The sequence below is a fragment of the Gopherus flavomarginatus genome, chromosome 1, assembly GCF_025201925.1.
Source record: "Gopherus flavomarginatus isolate rGopFla2 chromosome 1, rGopFla2.mat.asm, whole genome shotgun sequence".
NCBI classification, from domain to species: Eukaryota; Metazoa; Chordata; order Testudines; family Testudinidae; genus Gopherus; species Gopherus flavomarginatus.
Window position 1 is genome coordinate 365692547 of NC_066617.1, and position 22575 is coordinate 365715121.

Below are 22575 nucleotides of genomic sequence, written 5' to 3' on the forward strand. Positions count from 1 at the left end.
CTACATCTGAAGTCAGCTTAATAAGAAGATTCCTAGATTTTAAGACCAGAAGGGACTGTTGTGATCATCTAGTCTGACCTCCTATATAACACAGGGTAAAGAACATCCCCAAAATAATTCTCCTTTGAACTACAGCATATCTTTTTAGAAAAACAACCAATCTTTATTTAAAAATTTCCAGCATGGAGAATCCACCACAACCCTTGGTAAGTTGGCCCAATGATTAATTACTCTCACTGTTAAAAATTGGTGTTTTATTTCCATTCTGAATTTGTCTAGCTTCAACTTCCAGCCATTGGATCGTGTTCTGCCTTTGTTTGTTTGTTTGTTTGATTGAAGAGCCCATTGTCAGATATTTGTTCCCCATGTAGATACTTATACACTGCAATCAAATCATCTTAAACTTCTGTTTGACCAAGAATTTTTTCCAGGAGTTGTATCCTAGATGGGGCACTGTTTAGGCAGTAGCTGACAGCAGTGGACTGTTGCTGGAGGGGACGAGCATATCCTCGGAAATACAGTCATCTCGCAGCCACAAGATTCAGATCGTAGTATTCTGTTGTAAATCAGCATGGGTCTTGTAATCAGTGGTGTTACACCAGGATAAGAAAGAGCCAAACTAGGCCCGTGGTTTTAAAATATTTTAAGTGGGGAGTTAAAAGGCGGGAAAGCCACAGAAATTCAAGTTGGTGAGCGGTTTGTTTCAAGAACTCCCACACCAGCTATAGAAATTATTTGTGGGATTTCTCTGTAGCTGCTATGGCAGCTTTTTCCACCTCTCCTCTTAACCCAGTCACAGGGGAAGAGAGGTGACGTTTGTGTGTACAATAACAGCAATGGGCGGCAAGCCATCTATGAGCCAGGTTAGATTCTTCCGTGGCTTTCATTTTAGAAATGCCTGCCACGAATGAGTGTATGTCTGTGATCTCCTGAAGGGAGCCAGACGTGATTGGACCTTGTCTTCAGCTCACCCATAGTCTTTAACTTGACCTGCTAGTTAGTGTGAAAACTACAAGCTGCCTTGTTTTCACTAGGGTTTTACCTCATGTTAGCTAAGTCGAGGTATGAACACACCTTTTTTTCCCTAAAAGCGGCAAAGAGTCCTGTGGCACCTTATAGACTAACAAATGTATTGAAGCATAAGCTTTGGTGCATGAATGCCCACTTCGTCGGATGCATGTTTTTTCCTAGTGACACAAGGCCATATTCTGCTTACAGTGTGCAAAAAATCTAAACATAACTTAAAAATTATTATTAGTAGTAGTTTGTATTAGAGTAGCACTTAGAGGCCTCCAGCACATCTGGACCCCATTATGCCAGTTGCTCTGTGCACGCGCACACACACTTGAGGAAATGTTCCCAGACACAAAAAGCTTACAATCTAAATAAGAGCTCCTTCAGGGAAGAGCCTCTCCATTCCTTATACAGCTCTGAAAGCTTCCCTTTCTCCCCTCACTACTCTCAAAACCCTTTGTCCCAGGCACCCTCCTCCCAGCTAAGGAGGCATGAACAAATCATATTCATAAATGAGCTAGAAAAAGGGGTAAACAGGGAGGTGGCAAAATTTGCAGATGATACAAAACTGCTCAAGATAGTTAAGACTCGGGCAGACTGTGAAGAGCTACAAAAGGATCTCTCAAAACTGGGTGACTAGGCAACAAAATGGCAGATGAAATTAAATGTTGATAAATGCAAAGTAATGTACATTGGAAAACATAATCCCAACTATACATATAAAATAATGGGGTCTAAATTAGCTGTTACCACTCAAGAGAGAGATTGTGGAGTCACTGTGGATAGTTCTCTGAAAACATCCACTCAGTGTGCAGCGGCAGTCAAAAAAGCAAACAGAATATTGAGAATCATTAAAAAGGGATAGATAATAAGACAGAAGATATCATATTGCCTCTATAAATCCATGATACGCCCACACCTTGAATACTGCGTGCAGATGTGGTCGCCCCATCTCAAAAAAGATATATTGGAATTGGAAAAGGTTCGGAAAAGGGCAACAAAAATGAGTAGCTTATGTACGAGGAGAGATTAATAAGACTGGGACTGTTCAGCTTGGAAAAGAAACGACCAAGGGGAGGATATGACAGAGGTCTATAAAATCATAACAGGTGTGGAGAATGTAAATAAGGAAATGTTCTTTGAGTGCTTGCTCATATCTATTCCAGTTAGGTGTGAGCACGCCATGTGCACAGTTTACCAGAACGTTTTTCCCCTAGCAGCACCTGTCGGATCAGCTCTGGAGCCGCACCTTCATAGCACTACATATAGGGCCCTGCCACCCAGCCGCCTCTCCAGTTCCTTCTTACTGTCAGTGGCAGTCGTCGGAGCGTTGCGTCTCTCATCTTCAATAAGCGATCCTAGTGTATTTTCTGTAAATAGTTAAGGATAGTTTCAAAAACTGTTGTAGTTAGTTAGATAACTGGACTTGGGGTACTGGAGGGTGTTTCCCTCCCCCATTTCCCCGTCCCTCTCCTAGGCCATGTCTCGAACCGAGGGATTTAAGCCGTGTGGGGTTTGCAAGAAGCCTATGCCCAAGGGCGACCCGCACTCAGCTTGTCTGAAGTGCTTGGGGGAGTCCCATCAGGCGGACAGGTGCAGGATTTGTTGGCGCTTTCACCCCCGCACAAAGAAGTAGAGGAATCAAAGACTAAAGTTGCTGCTAATGGAAGCAGCTCTCCGCCCTCAGTCTGAGTTGAGCCCCATGGACGCGGCACCGGGCTCCTCACCGTTGATGCGCAGCACGCCTGCTTCGGTCTGGGAGGTGCTGAGGAAGGACTCTGGGGTCAGAGACCCTTGGCACTGTCATTCCCTGGCACCAAACACGGCGCAGGATCAATCTTGGCACCTCTCACAGTCTGCTGTCCTGAAAAAGCAGCACAGGAAGACCGATAGAGGGCGCTCCCCTTCCCGTGCACGGGAACGTGAACTGAAAGGAGGGAGACCGGTGGGAGACTGCACCTCCCCTCCAGCTCAATAGCCGGCACCATCGACTCCGGGCGCACGGGAGGGACCGTTGAGTCCGGTGCCACCGGAGGAGATCCAGATGGAGGATTTGGACCTCCCTTCCACACACAAAACTTATGAGACGGCGCGGGACCTGATAACACTGACAGGCCCACAATCCCCCGACCACAGTGTCACGGCACCAATCCCGAGTTCCCAAATGACTCAGAGGCCACCGGTGAAGTCCAGGAGCAAGCTGGCTATGACTTGGCAACGATCTATATCACCCTGGCATCGATCCCCGGCACTGACAGGCACGGCACCACCATGGTCCCCAAGCACGGACTCATCGGAGTCCACATCAGACACTGACTCATATATGTCCTGGAGAAGCTGACACCATAGTCGCTGGCACTCCCAGTCAGCAAGGATGAGCCAAACTTTTCCCCCGGTACCGTGACCACCACAATGGCAGGTACTGGCTTACATGTCGACCCAATGGCCCTTCTCAACCCTGTGGGCTTACCACCAGTCCCAGGGGTCTGCCTCGGTACACTTTTCAGTCATGTCTGAGAGAAGGACTGTGTGTAGGGGTAGGGATTTTTCCCAGGCATCAGAGCTGATCCGACGAGTGCTGCTATGGGAAAAACCTTCCAGTGAACTGTGCGCGTGGCACACTCATACCTAATTGGATTGGACATGAGCAACACATCTTGAAGAACTGTCACAAGAAGGTGAGTAACCGTTTTTTATTTATTCCTTCTTATAAAACAAGAACTAGGGGTCACCAAATGAAATTAATAGGCAGCAGGTTTAAAACAAACAAAAGGAAGTATTTCTTCACACAGCGCACAGTCGACCAGCAGAACTCTTTGCCAGAGGATGTTGTGAAGGCCAAGACTGTAACAGGGTTCAAAAAATAACTAGATAAATTCATGGAAGGTAGGTCCATCAATGTCTATTAGCCAGGACGAGCAGTGATGATGTCCCTAGCCTCTGTTTGCCAGAAGCTGGGAATGGGTGACGGGATGGATCACTTGATGATTACCTGTTCTATTCATTCTCTCTACGGCACCTGGCACTGGCCATTGTCGGAAGACAGGATACTGGGCTAGATGGACCTGTGGTCTGACCCAGTCTGGCCGTTCTTATGTTCTTATCACCGTTACAGTTCCTTGAGCCCAACCCATCATTGTCAGAAGGGGATGTTGTTGAGCAGTTCTAGGTACATTCACCCAACCCCTCCCCAAGAATGAGTGCACTGTCTCTACAGCCTTCCGAGCCCCTGCCAGACTCCAGGGTGGCAGCGGGAGGACAAAGATCAGGGGTTCCTGAGAGCCCCCCACGTGCCATGCTAGGTTGCCCAGCTCTTTATGTTGCTCCACACATGGCTTACACTTAACAAACAGGGATGTCATTGCGCTGCTAAGGCACATTTGTCCCAGGCCTTTTGCTGTGTTAAGAGTGTCTTAAACTCTCTGCTCATATTTACAAGAGAATGTGATAAATTCAGTATTGATTCCTTCTGTTACACTGTAAATTTTGCAAAAGATGATTAAATAGCACAATAGTGTCTGCAGGCGTCATGGCTCAATATGTTGTGGGCCAGCGTATCGACCCCCTCTGTCCAAAGGCAGTGAGTTCCACTCCCAGCAGCCCCAGACCAGTAATTAAAATCCTCGGAGACTGGGATTTAAAATCCAATCATATCATTGCACTGAGGCTTCTAATGTCCCACCATGGCGAGTGTAATAAGTGTGTGAGCACAAGCACATTTATGTCCATGTCAAAGCTTTTAAGAATAGTTTCCCCACAGGATGGGGGACAAATAGATCCCTTTTGAAGTCTTTCTGGACACAAAGCCTTGCACTGACATAACCATTTGTAAGGCATTTAATAGTTATATATATTTATGGAGAGAGAGAATATATGAAGAGAGAGAGTATTATTCTTTAGTTTCCCTTTTCACGTTGGTACCTTAAGATCAAGGTTAAAAGTGGTTTTGTTCCCTCTAGAAATGAGGCACTTATAAAACAATATGAATAGAGATGTTCTAATGGAATTATACCAGCGCGAGAAATGTGACTGAGCAAACACTCCTGAAACACCAGGACACAAGCAGCAAAGACTTTTCCAAGCCAAAAGTACGAAGCCAGGATTATAATGGTCCATCAAGGGGTAACTACAACTCTCCCATCTGATACATCCTGGCGAGCGAATGTATCTGATGGCAGTCCCAAATCAGTCAAATGTTTAAGAAGTGGGTAATGTTGAGGCACATGTACTGTGTCTTGAGGAGTTTTCCTTCTGTGCCCACATAATATCTGGTATCAACTATGTGCGTGCTTCATATTTGACAGGTGTGTTCTGCAATGAGCTGCATGCATGCTTTATATTTGATAGGTGTGTGTAAAGTGCCAGTTTGCTTAACTCTTATAATACTGGCACCATTTGAATACGATCTGTCTTCAGTTATACGAGACCAAAGGTTCCAAAATATTGCACTGTGATTAGAAGGTTGTTTTTTTTCTTACATGCTTACCCGTTTACAGAATATGTCCGTTGTTTGGGATAGTTCAAGAGAGAATTCTTGTCAAATAATCCAGTGGAATAATTTTCTCTTAACAGTTAGGGCCAAATTCCAGTCTGAGTTACAATGCTGTAAACCAAGAGTAACTCCATCGAAGGCAAGTTAGTCCCTCAATTTACACCAGCATAACTGAGAGCAGAACCTGGTACTTAATTGTATATTTTGGTAAAAACGTTTTATGCGATAGTGAAAATATATAGGCAGGTGTCCAGCATATATTATGTTTGAAAAAATCAAATGAAAAAAACAAATGCAGGACTAGCTTGAGATGCAAAGCCAGTCTCTGAGCAGGCTGGTCCGTGGTAATGGAGACACAGAAAGGCTTAGCAATAGCTAAGACAGTCATCAATAAGGAGCATAGTAGCAAACTAAGAATGGAGTGGAAAGATTTAACTCTTTTTCTGGCAGAATTGATGCAAAATTATGGCTATGGGACCAAATTTTTCTCCGAGGAACATCTGAGAAAAAAACGCTTATGCAGGAGACCAGCACAAGGCTCATGCAATAGTTAGGTGCTGCTTATGCCCTCAAAACAGCATAGGGTGGAATTTCACCCTTAATGAAGCGTACTGAGATACTGTAGCCATTGGTGCAGTAGGAAGAATTTTTTAAAAGATGAAAGAATTTTTGTTAATTTTTTAAATTTAAAACAATCTCCTGTAGTTTAGAACTTTAGCACTGCAGTACTGTGTAACTAATCAACCAGTGTATAACTGGAGTCCAGCCCTCTCTAGTTTCAGTGGCCAAGGTAAATTAAATACAATAAGCATGTGGACAGAGCAAGGAAGGGACTGGGACTCGGAAGACCTGGAAGCCTCTGTTCCCAGTTCTGATATAGACCTGCTATGTGACCTTGAACAATTAATTTCTCCTTTCTGTTCCCTTTTCCGCACCTTTGTCTGTCTTGTCTATGTACAGTGCAAGCTCTTCTGAGCAGGGATGATTTCTAACTATGGATGAGTTTGTGCCTAGCACAATGGGGATGAGCACTACCATAGCACAAATGATGTAAAAATCAGATTTGTTTCAGTTTTAATAACCTGAGGAGGTGGAAGTCAAAGGTTAGAATGATTTTTAAATTATTTCTAAACAGAGCCTTTCATAATGCTGCTCTTCTCCTGCAATTGAATAAAGTGCCACCTTAATCAGACTCTGTACTAAATAGGACTTTTAACCTGATAGTACCTATTTAAAAAATGAAAGGTGTTCCTAAAAACATTGGGGAAGAATAATCACACATGCAGGTGATGATCACAGTAAAAACCCTACGCAGTCCCAGGTTTAGCCCCAAAGATTCTCTTCCTGCTTTCATAAATTCGGTGTTTAAACCCAGAAAGGAACTGGTAGATCATCCAGTCTAACGTCCGTTATATCACAGGCCATTAAATTTCACCCTGTTAGCTCTGCAATGAGCCCAACAACTTGTTCTGCTAAAGTAAAACTTTTGTTTGGCTAAAGCATGTCATCCAGAGAGGCATCTGGTCCTCGTCTGAAGACATCAAGAGATGGTGAATGCACCACATCCATTAAAAATGTGTGTGTAATATCTAATCTGGATTTGGCTGGCTTCAGGTTTTTGTTTTGTCCTTCTTTGCTAGGTTAAATAGCTCTTTCAAACCAGGTATTTTCTCCCCATAAAGGTACTTGCAGACTGTAATCAAGTCACCTCTTAAGCCTTTTGATAAACCCTACAGATTGAGCTCTTTGACAAAAATTAGGAAGCTAGTTAGATGGAAATTAGAAGGATCATCACAAGAGTGAAATGCCTGCAAGCTGTGTGGAAACTTTTTAAAACAGAATAATAGAAACTCAAACTATATGCATCCCCTCAATAAAAATAAAAAAAAACAGTAAGAGGACCATGAAAACTCCACCATGGCCAAACAACAGAATGAAAAAGGCAGTTAGAGACAAAAAGGTGTCCTTTAAAAATTGGAAGTCAAATCCTACTGAGAAAAGTAGAAAACAGCGTAAACTCTGGCAGGTCAAATGTAAAAGTATAATTAGGTAGGCCAAAAAGAATTTGAAGAGCAAATAGGAGGAATCTCAAAAACTAACAACGATTTTTTAAAGTATATCGGAAGCAAGAAGCCTACCAAACAATCAGTGGGGCCACAGGACAGTCAAGGAGCTAAAAGAGCGCTCAAGGAAGATGAGGCTGTTGCACAGAAGCTACATGAATTCTTTGCACTGGTCTTCACTGCAGAGGATGTGAGGGAGATTCCCAAAACTGAGCCATTCTTTTTAGGTGATAAATCTGAGGAATGGTCCCAGATTGAGGTGTTGTTAGAGGAGCTTTTGGAACAAATTGATAAATTAAACAGTAATAAGTCACCAAGACCAGATGGCAGTCACCCGAGAGTTCTGAAGGAACTCAAATATGAAACTGCAGAACTACTAACTGTGGCATGTAAGCTATTGCTTAGTCAGCCTCTGTATCAGATGACTGGAGGATAGTACATGTGATGCTGACTTTTAAAAAATGCTTTGGAAGTGATCCTCGCAATTGCAAGCTAGTAACCCTAACTTCAGTGCTAGTCAAATTGGTTGAAATTATAGTAAAGAACAGAATTATCAGATATGTAGATGAACATGATATGCTGGGGAAGAGTGAATATAGCTTTTGTAAAGGGAAAACATGCCTCACCACATTATTAAAATTCTTTAAGGGGCTCAGCAAACATGGGTGATCCAGTGGATATAATGTAATTGAATTTTCAGAAAGCCTTTGATAAGGTTCCTTACCAAAGGCTCTTAAGAAAAGTAGAGAATCATAAGATAAAAGTGAAGATCCTCTTATGGATCGGTTAAAAGATGGGAAACAAAGGGTAGGAATAAATGGTCAGTTTTCACAACAGAGAGGTAAATATTGATGTCCCCCAGGGATCTGTGCTGGGACCAGTGCTGTTCAACATATTCATACGTGATCTGGAAAAGGGGGTAAACGGTAAGGTGTCAAAATTTGCAGACAATACAGAATTACTCAAGATAGTTAAGTCCAAAGCTGACTGCAAAGATTTACAAAGGGATGTCACAAAACTGTGTGACTGTATAACAAAATGACAGTTAAAATTCAGTGCTGATAAATGCAAAGAAGTGCACATTGAAAAACATAATCCCATCTATACGTAGAAACTGATGGGGTTGAAACTAGCTAGGGCCACTCAAGAAAGAGATCTTGGAGTCATCATGGATCATTTTTGGAAAACATCTGCTGAATGTGTGGCAGCAGTCAAAAAAGCTAATTGTTAGAAACCATTAGGAAAGGAATAGACAATAAGACATAAAATATCATAATGCCACTATATAAATCTGTGATATGCCCACATCTTGAGTACTACTTGCTGTTCTGGTCGCCCCATCTCAAAAAAAGTATTTTAGAATTGGAAAAGGGACAGGGAACTGCAACAAAAATGATCAAGAGTATGGAACAGCTTCCATGTGAGGAGATATTAAAAAGATTGTGGGACTGTTCATCTTGGAGAAGAGACGATGGGGAGGGGTGGATGATATGATCTAGGTGTATAAAATAATGAATGGCGTGGAGAAAGTGAAGAAGGAAGGGTTATTTACCCCTTCACATGACACAAGAATAAGGGGTTACCCAGTGAAATTAATAGGCAGCAGATTTAAAACAAACATAAGGAAGTACTTCTTCACACAATGCACAGTTAACCTGTGGAACTCATTGCCAGGGGATGTTGTGAAGGCCAGAAGTATAACAGCATTCAGAAAAGAACTAGATAAGTTCATGGAGGATAGGGCCTTCAATGGCTATTAGGCAAAATGTACCTAATCTACTTAAAGAAAACTTCTTTCTATTGTCCTTAGCCCTGCCAGCTGTGGATTTTTCCCTGATGGCTTGAGCTTCCTTTATCAATTTTCTGCTCTTAACTTCTAATTTGTATCACTTGCTATCTATTTTCCCCGCTTTGCATTTGTTATATGTTGCTTTTGTGTTTCTAACTGCTGTTTTTTCTTCACCAATGAATCAGGATGGGCTTTTAGGCAAAGTTGTCTTCTTTCTTGATTGTGGAATCTTGGCTTTTTGGTCATTTAATATTTCTTCTTAAAGAACTCCCAAATTTCATTTTAATTTTTCTGTCTAATTTTTTCCTTCCAATCAATTTTGCTCATGAATTTCCTCAGCGTTTTTAATTGCAGGAAATTAGTCCTTTGGAAACACAAAGTGTACATGTATTGCTGGTTGGACCTGTCTTCTGTTAACCCATATGGAATGTAATCTGATCATGATCACTTGTCACTAGGCAACCACTAATTTCCAGTCCAATGATTAATTCATCTATATCCATCATAATAAGGTCTAAAACAGAGTTATATTGTATTTGGTGCAATACCTTTTTGCATTAGAAGATTATCATCTATAATTCCTAGAAGCTCTAATGATGTGTTACTAGTGGCTGCATGAGACCTCCAGCATATGTCTCCCAAATTCAAGTCCCTCATAACTACACAGTTTGGTTTTCCACACAAAACAGAGAAGTATAGAAGGAATAACTCATCCTGGTTTGATTCAGTACTTCTGTATAGACCCCCAGCAGTACTCCCTCCCTTCTTAGCTCATTGATCCATGTGCATTCAGCACACTGCACTTCTGAATTATCAATAACTCCAAAACAGGTATTAATGTCTTTAATGTTGAGTGCCACTATTCCCCTCATCCTCCCTGAACAGATTATAACCCATGATTTTAACATTTGGATCAAGCAGATTGTCCCACCAGATTTTAGAATGGCCAATTGTATCAAATTTCTTCCCGTCAATGAGAATTTCTAATTCCTCTTACTCGCTACCCAGACTCCTGGCACTGGTATATAAATCATTGAAAAAAAAAAGTCGTCTTTTTGGATTCTTTGTTGCATTGATTTAATTTGTTCATAACATGGCTGAGTTTGAGTTTATACCACATTTGCCTTCTTAGCATCTTCCCCTTGCATTTCTAGTTTGACGCCTTCCTGACTGCTCTAGCTAGTCTCCAGAAGAGAAATTCAGTCCTCTACCCGTGAGATTCAGGCCTTCCTGTTTATATAGCACCCTCTCTGACTGAAATGTGGCCCAGTGTGCCACAAAACCAAAACATTTAGCTAGTCTTGCAGCCAATGGTTCACCTCCAGTATTTCTTCCTTCTGCGGTTCATGCTTCCTTGGAAGGGTCTTTGGAAAGATGGTTTAAGAGAAATGTCAGGGTTTCTCTCATGCCCTGACATGAGGACTTGTATAAATCATGTCAGAGCCTTGGGGCTTTCTCCTTCATCCCTTACTCGATGAGCTCCCACTGACTTCAATGGGAGATTTATCCTTGAGTAACGGCTGAGGGTCAAGCCCTTATTGTCAAATCAAAATGTGGGGTTGGAACTGGTTTATGAAGAAACAGCCAAAACGAGGTGTAGGGGAGAGAAGACACTGGTCTTTGGTTCACATTCTGCCCTCATTGATGTTTGTGTGTAATCCTATGGAAGTTGGTGTTTTTCTGGGTGCAACTGAGGGCAGAATTTGCCTTGATATGTAAATACACTGAGAGGGGTCAATCCTGTGAATCCTAAGTGTGGAAAAATACCCATGGACATCTACAGGAGTTTTGCCTAAGTGAAGGACAAGCAGGGATGGGTTCTAAAAGATCTAGAGTGTAATATTCAAATGTTCCTACGGGTCCTAAATCACTCTGGCACTCTTGAAAATTTTACCCCATATCTTCCCTTGATGGGATATGAACATCTCCTGGGGTGTGTGTGTGTACCCAGTTTTCAGAGTAGCAGCCGTGTTAGTCTGTATCCGCAAAAAGAACAGGAGTACTTGTGGCACCTTAGAGACTAACAAATTTATTTCAGCATAAGCTTTTGTGGGCTACAGCTCACTTTTTCAGATGCATAGAATGGAACACACAGACAGAAGATATTTATACATACAGAGAACATGAAAAGGTGGAAGTACCCATACCAGCTGTAAGAGGCCAATCAATTGAGATGAGCTATCATCAGCAGGAGAAAAAAACCTTTGAAGTGAAGTGTACCCAGTGAAATCCAAGCTGCTGGAAGCATCACATGAAGAAAGAAGGCCAGACTCTTAGCAGGAATAAATAAATGGAGCTACAGCAGTTTACTCCAGCTGAGGATCTGGCCATGATGTGTTCCTTTTATCTTTCAAAAAAAGCCAAAACACCTCAAATTTGATAGGATTACGGGTCTGTAGTGGCTACTTTAGGGCAGCAAGAGCTGTTTAATGTTAATACTGTGTTAAAAGCTACCTGTGAAAGATTTGTGCCTTATTGATTTAAAACCAGGTTTATTTTACTGGAAAAAAGGGTGAGCATGCTAATTCAATCACTGAGGACTCAGGAGGACAGAAGTCTTTGTATATTACTTTAACTAGCCATGTAGAGCAATAATAATGTCACTGCTTGTCAAAGCTGATGGCTGATGACATTGTGTAATCCCCAGCAAGTAATACGGGCTGCTATCTCCTGGTGAATTCTGGGCTATTTTGGTGCTCAAAACAAGGCCTTGGAGAGAAGTAACTGTAGTGGCAAATTGGTTTTAGCACACCTGAGTGTGTGGGCAGTGCATGTAATTAGTTTCAGTGTCTGTCAGGTCTGAGGAGCTGGCATTCAGTGTGTCTTTCTTGGGCATCCCCAACAGCATACATCTTTATAGGTTTAGGTTTCCCCAGTTCTGTGTGGAATAAGAGAACTGTGTTTGCCCGAAAGAAACCGTGGACCTGACCCTGCAAAACCTTGCTCTCTTAGAACAGAATTCTGCCCTGAATTGCATCAAGCATGCTGAGATGCAGTGCCTGCAAGCTGTGCTGTGGGTTGGATCCGTAGGAGAAAGACACCCGGCAGCACACACCAGACTGTGAGCTGCACCAGCCGTGCAGAGAGGGAGCAGTGTGCACCCTGCTGTATGCCTAGCCATTCATGGTGAAGCTACCTCTCCCTTCCCGATTTCAGACAGCTAATGCTCTGGGCAATCGTCAGGAGTAGGGACTTCCCTCCCCAAGGAGAATCTGGCTAAATAGCCCTGGAGAAGTGGCACCTGGGTGGGCGGGGGCAGAGCTCCTTGTACTTCCAACTCACCTGCACAATAGCAGGAAGTCCTGACTGTGAAATGAGTGACTCTGCTTCTGTCAGTCTGGTTTTTACCTTGGAGTTTACATTATACAAATGAAAATTAAAAGCCTTTGCCAGCTGGTGAAGATGATTGTTCTGTTTGTACCACAGCGGCTCTGCTGACAGTTGTGTGGGTTTCAGTAGTTATCATTATCGTCCTGTGATGCCTTCAGTCAGTGCATGAACAAAGGAAAGGAGGATTAGTGGGTGTCTCATTTGGGTGGCTCCCCTGAATTTTAATTATTCTACTCAGGCTTCTTTGCAAACAGCAGCTCTCACTGACAGCACCAGGACAGTGATGGTCTCGTGATGATTCCCAACAGAGAATTCGTCTATGTCACGGACACCAAAGAATAGTGATCTACGAAAGAGAGGGTCAGGACTAGAACAGGGAAAGGAGGTCTGGACTAGGTCCGTTGGTAGAACTGCAGTCTGTATGATGGTTTGCAGAACATCCGATTATACTGTGTGCCAGGTTCCAACTAATGCGATTTATTCTCCTCTGTCTACCTCTGGCAGAAAAGTAATTACCTACTGATGTACATATACCCCATCAGTGTTGTTTGAGCCCCTCATAACACCACTCTGAGGTGCTGAAGTATTGTCCCCATTGTACAGAAGAAACTGAGGTATTGAGAGAGAAACAGAAATGACTTGCCCCAAGGTCTTACCTGGAGTCTGGCAGAGCTGGTAATGGACCGTAGGCATTGGTACCTATGCTCAGGCATGTTGCTGGGGTCCCATCTCAGCAGCTTGAGACTTAGACAAGAAAGTAACAATAAAATCACCACTAAGGATCCTTATCTGCCCCAACCCCTGCCCACCCCTATCTTTGCGGGAAGCTTGGGAAAGCTTCAGTCTCTCCTACATTCTTTGTATAGGATTGTCCTTTTCATGTGGCATTTTCCCCCCACTAGGAGTTATTAAAAACTTGCCACTGAATAAAACAGCATAATTATGTGCAGTGCCAATACTCACCCATCCTGGGCCCTATTGACAGTTATCTGGAATCTGAAGGAATTCAAGACAAATTGTTAAGAGGATGGAGTTAATAAAATTTGAAAAATTGAGACCTGTCACTCCACTAAACTTTTTTCAATACCACTGACAGAAACATATTTCCCCAATGAGTGACCTTATGCAGCTGCTCCGGTGCCTCGTTGCTGCACTGATGCTAGGAGTGAACTAGCATGCTATTTATCAAATATTATAAGCTTGAGCCTACTAATATGAACAGGGGAAGGGGGAGGTGGGTGCCTTGCACAGCCTGGGGTGTTGCCCAGGTGTTGATCCCCAGCTAGAGACAGCTAGTGGGAGGTGACAAATTGCCTACTATTAAGGATCTAAAGGTTGGAGCTCTCTCAGGGTGCACACAATAGATTGCCAAGACTGCTCTGTCCAAAAGCTCTGCTCTCTGGACCAGCTGCTTGGCTTGTGAGGAGAGAGGGGGGCAGGAGGGGGGAAGGCGAAGGAAGGTCAGGCCAGGGCCCTTATGAACTAGGAGCCACTTTTGTGTTCTATTAGCAAACGGAGTGACACTGTTATTTATTAAAGCATAATATTTTATTGAGGTGAAATCGACCAGTTGTATGAGTCAGGTTCTATCAATTATTGCGGCAATTAGTCAAGTCATCAAAGCCATTAACAGGGGGATTAGGCCAATATTGGATAGCCATTATTGATAGATCCAGGGCAAAAAGAAACCCTCAGCCTTCCTGAAATGAAAGCAGACCTGGCCTCCAGGATGTCTTCATTTGGAGAGCCCATAAAACTTTTCCCGACTCCCTATCCAGACTAGCACAAACTGAAGGCGTTTTTAAAAACATCAGGGCTGCAGGTGCATTTTGGGGCCACTGTCTCTTTAAAAGACATTGAGTGGCCAGCCCAGGCAGTATACAATCTCACCTGTCCTAGTCATATTCTTTATGTGCAATGACAAGGCTTGCAATAGAAATTACTCTGTGTCGAATGTTTATGGAGCACATTTTTCATTCTGTAAGCAAATATAGATCCCCGATGCCAGCGCTTAAAAATGGCTAATCTCTCCAGCTCGTGATAGCAAAGAGCCCTCTCAGTGACAGCTCTTCAGTTTAATATGATTACTGCTCACTGTTCCTGAGTGCGGATAGTGTGCTTTGTGCAGCAGACTACATTGTAGAGGCAAAAATAGAGCCTCATCAGTATATGTTAACTGAAGCAACTGAGTGATCGTTTCTGAGTTTGCTCTTCCAAATAACCCATGTAGACTAGTGGGAGGGAAAGAAGGGCAATGTTTATAAAAGCTTGGTCTGGTTGAGGGGATGGCATAATACTGCTTTGATGCTTTGGATTTTTTCTTAGCACTGTACAGATATTTACGGTCCGCCCCTCCCAGGTACCCCTGTAAATGTTATTCCCATTTTACAGATGGGCGAACAGACAGTGAGTTGTCGTCAGAGCCACTGAGTAGAACTCTGGGATCCCTTGTTCCAGGCCCTCTGTGCTTTATCCACACAACGCCTCTGCTTGTCACGGTTTCACAGGCCACTCTCATTTCAGAAGATATTGACTGGCTAGTTCATTCAAGCTTGCTGGGTAGAGCCTCAGAACTTTGAGTTACAGGCAAATTGGATATTTTCGTAGCCCTTGTTCTCTGGTTGGAGACAGCAGGCTGCAATACATGTGGTATGTGGCCTTGAGATGTATCTCTGCCTTCTCAAGTATATCGTGAAATGCTAGGATATGCTGAGGTCTCTGATACTTGTGTCGTTGACTACTTCCCTAGATATCCTTATTACATCTGCCAATTCTAACTTGGACCACCATAGCTAGTGACCCATATTTTGCCCTCCATGCCACCAAGGCCCTGGGGATCAGTTGATCTGACCTTTTTGCTATCCCTAGTTCAGTCTGGTTCAGATGGTGATGGGGCGGTGGGAAGCTTTCTCAGTGTTAGGACATTGTATGTAGAGCTTTTCTCATGAGGGTGCCTATCGGAGTCTCTCTGACTGTTTTTGTAACTCACAAAGAGATTAGTTGCCCCGATGAAGAAGAACCACTGCTGAAATGCAGTCACTTCTGTGGGAGAAGGCAGCAGCTGTTAAACAATCCTAGACAACAGTTCAGACCAGGAAGTAAAGAATACCATGTCCAATTGAAGCTGCAGTGGTTCCATGGAGCTGCCATAGGCCCAGTAGCTGGTGCTTTTACGAAGCTGTGTTTTGTGTCGGGCACTCCGTGTGCTTTCATCATCACAACAGCTTTTCCCTGCCAAGCGGATTGTTACAGTGACACTCTCCTTTTGTTGTTCCCATGACATCCTTACGTGTGCTGGTTGTACATTGTCCCTTTCTGATCTGAATACCCCTCAGAGAAAAGGTTAGAAGAGGACACTGGGGAGCGTGGGAGTCACAAGTTGTGCTTCATGTTTATTCTGCCCGATGTTTGAACTCTGATCCCTCCTTTTCCCCCTGCAATCAGGTGCCAGCCCTCTGCAGAGGAATGAAATGGGGCACACACCACTGGATTATGCCCGTGACGGGGAAGTCATGAAACTTCTGAAAGCATCGGAAACAAAGGTGAGTCTGATTCAGGTGACTTACTATTTCCTCTTCAGGCTTCAACAGAGAGGGCCTGTTCCAGCCTGTCCTACGCGCCTTCTGGAAGGATATCTTAGCATGGTTACATCTCTGATCCTTTCAGTGTCTCTGGAATGACATGCAGAGTATCTTCAGAAATGACTTAAAGTTATATGATGTATAACTCAAAAGTGTTAGAATTATCTTCAGATATATCTGTGGCCACCTGTTCTGCCCCTTGTGTTGCTTTCCGTGGCTTATCGTTGAGCTGCACACCACAAATAAGATCACCTGTTGTCTGCTTACCCCAGTAGCCTCCAGGCAGAGTATGGTAAAATCAGATTGCTGTCTCCGTCTTCTCTTCTGAAATGCCTGGGATTTGTGAGTTCAAGACAGATCCTTGTATGTGATCTCACCTAGCGGTGGAGTCTCAGAACTGGGATCTGGGAACTCCTGAGCATCGGTCTTAACTTCTGGAATGGCCTTGGGCCATTCACCTAACCTCTCCCAGAGTCATTTTCTCCCTTGATACGGTAGAGTCATACATACTGCACAAGGATGTGTTTGTAAAGGGGAGGAAAAAAACCCACAATTGCAGTAACTGATAGCAGCAGTTGCAGTAAAGGGTCCAGGAAGTGAATAGGCCTGAAGTGGGGGATGCTTGCAGTGCCATTATGTCCATTTTATATATGGGGAATGGAGACACAGAGAGGCTAAGTTACTTACCCAAGGTCATACAGATGAGTCTGGCAGAGCAGAGAATTGAACTTGGATCTCCTCCATCCTCCTTCTCTTCCTTGTAATGATAAAGCTCCTGGTCATTAGATAGGGAGAACTGACGCCAGTATTAAACAGCATTTAAAGTTATTAGGTACAAATATTTATTAAAATAGTAATGACATCATTATGAAGTAGTAATAATGATTTGCCTTCTGGAGTGCTGTTCTTCCCAGAATCTCAAGTCACCGAGTACATTAAGCCTAACAACCCCCCTGTGCAGTGGGTAAGTATCAGTGTCCCCATTTTACAGATGGGGAAGCTGAGGTCAATACAGGTTAAGGCCCATATTTTCAAAAGTGGTCTTTAATTTGGGATGCCTCCATTTTTGGTTACCCAGCTTTAGACATTGAATTTGCTGTCTTGAAGATGTGGGCCTAAAAACTTGTCTAATCCGGGAAAATGAGAGGTGTGTTAAACTGTGTTAACTGCCCTGCTATTTACATGGTTTTAAGCAAAGTCTAGCATCTAGTGTTGACAAAGTAAAACCACATTCACAGTCCATGGTCAAACCTAGAGCCAAGGTCACAGAGGAAGTCTTTGGTGGAGCTAAGAGTAGAAGCCAGGTTTCCTGGCCACTAGTCTCCTGCTCTAACTACTAGACTAATGCCACGTCCTCTAACTCTGTGCACTGCTGTTACAAGAAGGAAGAGCTTGAATGTGGCATTTCTCCATAGAACCAGTGCTTCTCCTATTAGCCCAGGGCATTGCTCGGAGTGAGCTGTAACAGTCAGGGCTGCTCTTTAGAAGTTTTAAAACAGAAATGTTGAGAACAAAATTCTTAAATCATTGAGAGGAGAAAAAAAATCATCTCTTGGTTAAATGGCCTCTGGAGTCCAATGTCAGCAAGTGAGTAGATGGAGGAGAGAGAGGAGATAAATATAAGTGGAGGTTGCTGATGAAAATGATTCAGGGTGTATATAAAACATAAGTCTGTGCAGCTGGTTTGTGATGAATATTCTGCTGAGGGGGATGTGGTGGTAGCAGGGTTGCATTCCCACTCCTGAATCTGCATTCCACTGAGAGTCTTTGAGAATTTATTTCTCATTTTAATCACAGTTGGAGAATGAATTGACAGGACTATTCACCAGATAGACATATCACATATATTTTATTTACATATCCTGGTGACAGAGTAACAAGGAGTTTTCATATGTATTTTTAAATCTGTTTTTAAAAAGAGTGCTATGCATGCTTCTACTGTGTTATAAGAATCTTGTTTTGTGTATAGACCAGCTGATTCATGTTGCTAAACAAGCTAATGAAACTTGAATATATTGCCGGACAGACAGGGCTAAGAGCAAAGGGATAGGCCAAAGTAGGTAAAGAGGTGGTAAAGAGGCCAGGTTCTTGTGTGACTTTTACTGCTGGTGAAAGCTGGCAGATTAACAGCCCTAAAGACTGAAGTCCTTATATTTATCCCCAGGATAGGGGAAATGAAGGCATCTTTCCCAACATTAGCTTGATGGTGTGCCTCAACTCAGTTAGTCGCTGTGCCAGTTCTGTTCTTCACCTCTCTGCTGAGACTGCCAGTAGGAAAGCCAGTACTGACCAGTGTTTCTGGTGACTTCAGGCTTGTCTAGAGCTGCACATCCCTGTCACAACCAGAACTAGAACGTAGATCTCTTGTATCCCAGACATCTTCTTAAAACACTAGGCCCTCCATGTTCCTGATGGCTTCTTCTCAGGCCATGCCCTTTCTGTTTTGGACATCGCTATGCAGAGCATCCATCCATGGAGTCGCACAGTCATAGATAGAGCAGAATCCTAATAACCTCATAAGAAGCAACGATCTCGAGCCAAATTAATCCTTGCTGTAACAAACAGAGTTACTCCAGGGATAGATTTGGCCCATGATGTGAATGAACTGCCACCCAAAATCTCCAAAGACTGCCATTACTTAAATAGCTTAGTTTGTATCCCTGACACGTTTTCCAGCTGAAAACAAATATATAATCCTAGTTTATTTAATCTTTTAAATTCCTTTTCCTGTAATGTAAAAGAGGTTGTGTCCTACACATGCCCAGGTTCTCTGCAGACATTCAGCCTCACTAGCAGCTGTGCTTTTGAACCTCTGTTCTTTGAATATTTTCCCGTAAATGAAATCATGGCTGGGAGGGGTGCCATACTGGATAAAGAATAATAAAAGCCAGTGATCACAATTACCAGGCTTGTATTAGCAACTGGGAGCCAGGGATTGTCAGACCTCACCTTGAGATAGCAAAGCTAATAGAATGCGTCTGTTATTAAAAAGATGGGTTCTCCTCCTTTACATTTGGCACTATGTTGCAAGAACCTCTTAGCCCACGTGAACCTAGGAACGTTGTTGCCTCCTGTCTAGCACGAGAAAAGCAGAGTATCAGTCCCTGCATCTCTTTCAGAGCACGTAACACTGGTGTAATCCACTTACATGGCAATGATGTTCCATAAAAGTTTAATCAGAAGAACTAGAGATCAGTTATCAGAGGAGGAAAACAGTCCCCATTCATAGCATTTCACGTCGTGTAATGGGGTGTCACTTTCACTGGTGTCTAGTTACCTGCCCAAAGAACATTTGACTAAAGTCACATGGAAACAAGGTCAGGCTCTCTTTGTGATTTCCTCTCTGGTCGTGCCTGTGTAGCAGTAACACGATGTGTGGCTGTGCGTGAGCCCTGGCTTTCACTGACCGCCCCAGTCACTGATCATGGGCGTTCATTGGTATCAGGGTGACAGGAAGGAGGCAAGCAGTGCAGATTAAGGAGCAATTGTGACTTGCTTTATATGGAGCCTTGTTCAGTCGTGCACAGGGAGAAAAATGGTTGGTGTCAAAAATCAGTGAAAGTTATGTCTTGCTACTAAACAGAGAGTGATATCCTCACCCCCCACTCCAGCCCCTCTGTGGGTAAAAGTGCTGGAGCAGTGTGAAGGGGCTCTAAAATCCCCAGTTCAGATTGGAGGAGGAGTCCTCTGGCACAGACACTATGAGACAGATGTAAGGCTGCCTCCTGAGGACTGGTGCTGGTGTAGGTAGCGTGCCAGGGATGGGGGTGTGTTGCAGGTCTGGTTGCAGCCCACAGCCCTGCAGACATTCAGAGCTGTGCTGCAGCCCATAGAGAAGTCCAGGGCTGAGTTACACTAGGGGCCTCTCCAGCCCTGGAACAGCCAAAAATTAGTAGTGCAGAAAGTTGTCTTCAAGCCCCTGGAACCCTACACCTTGCTGGGCTGCAAGTGCTTTGCGGTGCCTCTTAGTATCACAGCACAGTGTCACACCAAAAGAACTAATGAAGGCAGGTCCCAGCACTTCAGTCTTTCCTCCCCAAACTTCGGCAGGTTGCTGTCATCAGCTATATCGGTGTCTCCGTGACCCTCTGCAGTCCTTGCCCTGTCATCACCCTTGTGGCTAAGAGTCGTTTTCTAAGGCAGAAGAGGTGCTGTACTTCATCCAACTAGTCTGGGGTGCAGGAAACTGGCACAAGCCCAGTCCTCTCTTGGAACATCAGCTCCACCACACCGCAGGCCTTTGGAGCAAGTGTTTTGCCTCTGCCCCCAAATTTGAGACTTCAGTGTGTTAAATTAAAAACAAAACAAACAATTAATAGATTCTAGGGCCAGAAGGGACCGTTGTTATCATCTAGTCTGACCTCCTGAATGACACAGAGAACTTCCCTAAAATAATTCCTAGACCAGAAGAACATCCAATCTTGATTTTAAAATTGTCAGAATGCACAGTGACTCTTGGTAAATTGTTCCAATGGCTAACTATTCTCACTGTTAAATATATATGCCTTATTTCCCATCTGAATTTGTCTAGCTTCAACTTCCAGCCATTGGATCGTGTTATACCTTTCTCTGCTAAATTAAAGAGCCCATTATGAAATATTTGTTTCCCATGTAGGTATTTCTAGACTATACCCAGTTCCCCTTAATCTTCTCTTTGTTAATCTAAACAGACTGAGCTCCTTGAATCTATCACTATAAGGCAGGTTTTCTTATCCTTTAATCATTCCTGTGGCTCTTCTCTGAACCCTCTCTAATTTATCAACTTCCTTCTTGAATTGTGGGCACCAGAACTAGACACAGGATTCCAACAGTGGTTACACCAGCACCAAATACACAGGTAAAATAACCTCTCTGCTCCTTCTTGAGATTCCTATTTATACGCCCCAGGATCACAATAGCTCTTTGGCCACAGCATCACGTTTGGGAGCTCATGTTCAGCTGATTATCCACCACAACCTCCACATCTTTTTCAGTCATTACTTCTCAGGTTAGAGTCCCCTATCCTGTAACTATGGTTGACATTCTTGGTTCCTGGATATAAGCATTTACATTTAGCCATATTAAAACACACATTCTTTGCACCCAGTTTACCAGGCAATCTAAATCTCTGTGAATCAGTGATATGTCCTCTTCATTATTTACCATTCCCCCAATTTTGTGTCAACTGCAAACTTTATCAGTAATGTTTTAATGTTTTCTTCCAGGTCCTTGATAAACATGTTAAATAGCATAGGGCCAAGAACCAATCCCTGTGAGACCCTTCTGGGACCACTTGAAGATGATTCCCAGTTAGTTAGATTATGAGACCTATCAGTTAGCCAGTTTTTAATCCATTTAATGTGTGCCATGTTAATTTTATGTCATTCTTGTTTTTGAATCAATATGTTGTGCAGTACCAAATCAAATACCTTACAGACATCTTAAGTATGTTGTGAACCTAGTGAGCAGCGAAGAGAGGAGACCCAAACAGAGTGAGTTTGTGTGGGCGTTTGCCTAGGGGGAGAGCCCACAGAGTTTCTGCATTTCAGCCTTGTACAAGCAGTAAATACATTATCCAAGGAGGCTCTTGATACATTACAAGGTAGAAAAAATGGATAGTGAGGGATCTGCTGTTATGACCTGCACAGGATATGCCATGTGTGTCTTTCTCTTAGAGGAGAGAAGTGACTTGATCTGTGCAAAGTGTCAGCTGGTCTCCATGCTGGAAGCAAAGGTCAGAGGACTGGAGGTCCAAGTATTGATCCTGCATTGCGTCAGAGAAAACGAAGACTTTCTGGATAGATGTCAGGATTTGGTACTGCGGGCAGGGCGGCTCCAGGCACCAGCACGCCAAGCACGTGCTTGGGGCGGCAAGCCACTGGGGACTCTCTGCCGGTCGCCACAAGGTCGGCAGGCAGGCTGCCTTCGGCAGCATGCCTGCGGAGGGTCCGCTGGTCCCACGGCTTCGGTGGATCTCCCGCAGGCGTGCCACCAAACGCAGCGTGCCTGCTGTGTTTGGGGCTGCGAAATGCCTAGAGCCGCCCCTGACTGTGGGCACAGCATGCCAAAGAATCAGGGAGGGTAGTGGAGGCGGGACTGAAGAACGGTGAAGAAAGTGGGAAAGGAGTCGAAGGGGGATGGCAGTTCCTAAAAGATGTAATACTGGAGGCTCAACATCAAGCTATTCCGCTGCAGAGGAAGGAAAAGAAGAGTCAGAAAAGGTCAGTGTGTCTGCACAAGGAGCTTTTGAGCTATTTAAAAACCAAAAGGGATACATATAGGAAATGGAAAGAGGGGCATGTCACCGAGGAAGTATACGTGGGAATA

At 43.7% G+C, this 22575-nt stretch overlaps 1 protein-coding gene across 1 annotated transcript in view; it reads left to right on the forward strand.

Annotated features, from left to right (window-relative positions):
• CLPB (caseinolytic mitochondrial matrix peptidase chaperone subunit B) overlaps nucleotides 1-22575 on the forward strand; it is a 136332-nt gene that overhangs the window by 62579 nt on the left and 51178 nt on the right. The window contains exon 6 of the mRNA XM_050921381.1: nucleotides 16133-16230. Within this exon, the coding sequence (XP_050777338.1) occupies nucleotides 16133-16230 (98 nt within the window). The remainder of the gene's footprint in view (nucleotides 1-16132; nucleotides 16231-22575) is intronic.